The following is a 5,578-nucleotide window of genomic DNA, read 5'->3' on the forward strand; positions in this document are numbered from 1 at the left end:
CAGAAATTGCCGTCCTAGCTCCTGCGAAAAGGGATTATCCTGCTATGTATAATCAGGGCAGCGCAAAAAGTTGTTTTGCACACGCATTTGTATAGCCAATTAGACGGATGAAATTTATGTACACTTAATAATGTTATGCAAAACAGCCTTCAGACTTTCCCTATTAATTTCGTCGTCTTTTGAATTATGAACATATTTACATCATAAGGGTTTTTTCGTTGTAAGGCTTTCTTTTTTAGTTGATTTTCACCTAGCAAGACTTATCGTAGATGGCGTAATAAGTCACACCCGGACAATGTCGGGTTATACTGCTAGTACAGTATACATGAAGGGGAAAATAGCAACGTCATGGTAGTACTGATTGTCACAGATCAGTCTGGGTTAATATTTATTTGCTGTTGATAGGATGGGCTTCAATGACAACATATTTATGTATATATTCATTCTCTGCAAATTTTTTCCCTGAACAATTTCTTCCTTGTGTAGAATCAATGACGATTTTTCACCTCTTTCATTCTCCACCCTGTATTCATTATAAGCTGCATTACATAACCTCATTGTATCTCTCACATAAAATTAGTAATTCTTTGATAAAATGTACATATCCAGGAATGTAAGACACTTTGGAGATCAAGCTAAGAAATGAAGGTTAATGTAAATATTACAAAAATCTTCCATCCTTGAAGATGGGCTTTAAAAGTTCAATTAATTATAATCTTAAATTCTTTGACATAATGTAAAAAACTATAATTTAGTACTTTAATTGAAAACAAGATTATCAGAAAATTCCAAACATTTGTTAGAGATTTTAGTCTAATGGCATCACAGGAATCTTCAGGATATTTGAATGTTGGAATTGAACTTTTAGGTGTTTATCTCTGGTCTAAACTATTTCCTCTGTTTTCATACTCTGAGCCCAATAAAAACATAATAAATATTTAAAAAATACCTGTAATGAAGAAGCAAGAGAGGAGTTGATAGGTTTTACTTCTTGAATCTTTAGAGGTGGGCGTCGGAAGCATTTAAAGAAGATAAACAGAACACACCACATGAAAAGGAGAACTACAGCAACTGATCCAAGAACAACTCCAATGATCCAGTTCTCAGAATATTTTCCATCAGGAGTTTTAAGGTAGGCTGTAAACAATAATAGATTAATGTTAAATTTATGGATCTTCTCTTCAAAAAGATACTTGTTGCTGTCCCTCTATCATATTTTCACTTCCCTCAATACTATCCCCCCACTCAGTTGATGGGTCATGTCTTGCAAGTTACTTAGTAACCTTACTAATAAAAGTGTCATGAAAAAAAGTACCCAGTTCACTCTGTAAAATGGTTGACATTAGGAAAGGCATCCAGCAGTTCTCATCAGTTCCTTCATGGTTTGACAGAAGCTAGTTAACCAAAGGACTGTATCATGCTCTTTTGCCTACTTCAGCATGGTTACTACCGCTGAATACTGTTTCTAATGCTTTACAGAGAGTACTGGGAGACTTTTACCAACACCTGTAAGATCATCAAGTAATATACAAGACAAAGATAAATACTCTTCAACTGAGGGAGTAGTAGTATTGAGAGAGGTGGCTTCTAGCCAGGTGATGAGAGGTTGAGCAATAATAGAGAGACAGATGCTATAGATGCAATACATGGCTACCCCAGTCAGAGAAGAGAGAGAGAGTGAATGGTGGTGAAGGTGTGCCACACCATACCCTCAAGGTACAAGGAGGTGAATTTAAGTGGAGTAGTACAGAGGATTAGGCAGAGTCAGCAAGTAAAGAATTCATGAGAGTAAAAGATATAGGGGATGGAAGGGGAGTGCAGTAAATGGTGAACATGGGTATATAGGGAAGTGTCAGGATAGCAATGATATAGCTGGCAAAGTGAGGACAGGAGAGATATATGACAAAGTGGTGTTGGGGAGCAGGGGGTGAGGTAGAAAGACAGTAGTGCATGATGAGATGTAGTTTAGTTTATTGTGGGAGGGGAGAGATTAATGTAACATGGTGGAAAGCACATAATACACAGCTAAGGTACAAATTAACAACTTCCCTACATACAAAATTTATACTGGTATCACAGAAAACAGTTTCAAAACAAGGCTTAACTCACACAGAAGTTCCTTCAAATATCCTGAAAACAGGAGAACGAGCCTAGCTAAGCACATATGGCAATTAAAAGAAGTTGGCTCTACCCCTTTTAAGATATATTGGTCTATTTTAGAGAAAGCTAACTCATACAGGCATGGTTTATACTGAAATTTTATGAGATGTTCGTTGTGCTTGAGTGAAAAGCATTTTATATCATTCCAAGACAAATCTCATTGAAATACAAAACAGAACTCCTCAACTTCTGCAGACGCACATCTGGGTATCTTATATACTGCGATATATATATATATATATATATATTGATAGAAATGGCAAGACAACAAAAGAATGAAAGAGACCTTGATATTATGTAAATAGAGGAATTTATCTGTAAATATATGTGACAATTAAACGGTAGCCATGATAAAACTCTGAGTTTTGGATGTCAGGGCGGAAACCCACGCCGGCATCTCTTCAGTTATCGGGCCATCGAAAAAATGCTATGAAAATGACCGTTAAAACAAAGGGAAATTACTGTGTGATTGACCGTTATTAAGACAAAAGAGCTATTAGAATGACCGCTAAGTAAGGGGAGGGAGTAAAGGCAAAGGAGTAAAAATGTTCATAGTAATTGCGTAAGCGTGCATGTCCATACATACACATGCACGCCCACACACCCACGTACATGCACCTATGTGTATATACTCATCCACCTTCGCTTGAAACACACACATGCTCACCCACACATTCACCAAAAAATATACACATACACGCTCGCACACACACGCATGCACAAAAAAGGTTCATACACACGTCTATATACGCACATGCACAAGAAAAAACAGGGCTAAAGACAAAATACAGAAAAATATGTAAAAAAAAGTGTAAAAAATAAGCAATAAGAGTAAAACACGTCTATATACGCACATACTCGCATGCACACACACACACACACACACACACACACGTCTATATACACACATACCCGCACACATGTGCACATCCACATGCACACACATCCATATGCGCGCACAAAAAATTCCATGTATACGTCTATATACGCACAGGAAAAATGCAGGGCGGAACGTAGAAAACAAAAAAATTATGTGTAAAAAAATATATGAACAATAAAACTATAAACCAATATCTCTATAAATATGTAAAAAAATATATAAAAAATATATAAGAAATATAAGTAAAAAGTATTGAGATAAAAAGCTTGTATGTAGACACAATATAGATAGCAAGTCCTATCTGTAATCTCGAGGGACCAAAAAACGTAACAAATATTTAGCCACATGTGGACATGATCCAAAAAGTTCCGTTACCTTTAATCCCTCCCCTTACTTAGCAGTCATTCTAATAGCCCTTTTGTTTTAATAATGGTCAATCACACAGTAATTTCCCTTTGCTTTAACGGTCATTTCCATAGCATTTTTTTCGATGGTCTGATAACTGAAGAAATGCCGGCGTGGGTTTCCGCCCCGACATCTGAAACTCAGAGTTTTATCGTGGCTACTGAATAATTGTCACATATTATAAAGAATAAAAAGTTTTGAATGGTACAACAATGCACTATAATACAAAAAAAATGGACTCTATACCTGTTGTAATTTAGTTATCTATAGTCCGATGATATTTCGGAATACAATTCCTTCTTCAGATATTCTTAGATACTTCATCTGCACTGTTGTACCATTCAAAACTTTTTATTCTTTACAAACAATACACAATGCTTCAAGCGAACTACAATACTCTCCTGTCACATATTATATTTATTTATATATATATATATCAATCGTCGTCATCGTCCGCTTTCCATACTGGCATGGTATATATACACATATATGAGGGATACTGAAAAGTTCTTGGCTTCAAGGGTATCACAAAAGAGTAGAGCTGTTACCGTTATGAGGGGAGGAGGGTAGGACAACTATTTAGAAGATATGCAAAAAATCATTATGGTATACAATATATCTTTCTCTTTTTTGCAGATTTAATGTATGATGGCAGATCTTACAGTAAATTTTGGTAAAACTGAAGCTCAGGTAGTCATGAAGTTCCTTTTCACAAGGCAAAAGAGCAGCAGAAATCTAAAGCAAGATGAAGGAAGTCTTGAAGGCTGCTACTCATCTTACTCCTCATTGAAAATCTGGGTGTCAAGGTTTGGGACTAGTCATTCCGAGGTCACAGATGAACCCTGGTCAAGACAGCCAACTCCTGCAACCACAGAGGACAAAGCCAATGCTGTGCACATGATTCTCAAGGACTGCTGGATTTCAACTAAAGTCATAGCTGAGACACTGGGGATTTCCCACAAAAGAGTTGGCTGCATCATCCACAACATTCTGGACATGAGAAAGCTTTCCATAAAATGGGTGCTGAAATACCTCAACACAGATCAGAAGTGCATCAGAGTGATGACATCAAAGGCAATTTGGGATCAGTTTGCAGCAGGAGAGGCTGATTTTATAACTTGTTTAGTCACCATGAATGAAACTTGTCTTCATCATTATGATCATTATGACCAAACAGCACTCAATGGAGTGATGCCACAGTTGTTCACTGCCTCCCAAGAAGTTTCAGACAAGAATTCAGCTGAAAAGATTTTGGCTTCAGTGTTCTGGGACAAAGACAGAAGACGCCTCATAAAATACCTGTCAAAGGGTCACACCATCAACATAGAATATTACATCTCTGTTGGATGAAGTGCAAGAAGCTTTGAAGCAGAAATGCCACAGAAAGCAAAGTCATGGTGTCCTGTTTTTGCAGGACAATGCACCAGCACACACACCACATGAAACTCTATGAAAAATTGGTTTCGAATTGGTAGACCAACTACCTTACTTGATCTCCTCCAACTATTACCTCCAAACTTGTCCCCCTCAAACTATCACCCCATTCCACAATGGAAAAAACATTTCAAGGGAATGAAATTTCACCCTGATTTGGAAGTGATTGCTGCTACAGAGGCCTAGTTGGAGGCCCAACCTTCCAAGTTCTTTTTATAGGGCTTAGAAAAACTGAAGGACTACTGCAATAAGTGTTTGAATCTGAGAGAGGAATATGTTGAATGAAATCATAATTAACTGATCCAAAGACAGGAACTTTTCAGCACCCATTGTGTGTGTGTGTGTGTGTGTGTGTATCATCATCATCGTCATTGTTTAACATTCGCTTTCCATGCTAGCATGGGTTGGACGATTTGACTGAGGACTGGTGAACCAGGTGGCTACACCAGGCTCCAATCTGATTTGGCAGAGTTTCTACAGCTGGATGCCCTTCCTAACGCCAACCACTCCGAGAGAGTGTAGTAGGTGCTTTTACGTGCCACCGGCACAAAGGCCAGTCAGGCAGTACTGGCAACGGCCACGCTCAGAATGGTGTATTTTATGTGCCACCTGCACAGGAGTCAGTCCAGCGGCACTGGCAACGAACCTCGCTCAAATGTCTTTTCATGTGCCAGGAAGGCAACGCTGGTAATGATCAGT

At 38.0% G+C, this 5,578-nt stretch overlaps 1 protein-coding gene across 1 annotated transcript in view; it reads right to left on the reverse strand.

Moving 5' to 3' along the window:
• The window catches only part of LOC106878674 (uncharacterized), an 84,987-nt gene that overhangs the window by 64,855 nt on the left and 14,554 nt on the right, over nucleotides 1-5,578 (reverse strand). Inside the window, exon 3 of the mRNA XM_014927959.2 lies at nucleotides 950-1,137. Coding sequence (XP_014783445.2) covers nucleotides 950-1,137 — 188 coding nt within the window. The remainder of the gene's footprint in view (nucleotides 1-949; nucleotides 1,138-5,578) is intronic.

This window comes from Octopus bimaculoides, chromosome 5, assembly GCF_001194135.2.
Source record: "Octopus bimaculoides isolate UCB-OBI-ISO-001 chromosome 5, ASM119413v2, whole genome shotgun sequence".
Taxonomy (NCBI): domain Eukaryota; kingdom Metazoa; phylum Mollusca; class Cephalopoda; order Octopoda; family Octopodidae; genus Octopus; species Octopus bimaculoides.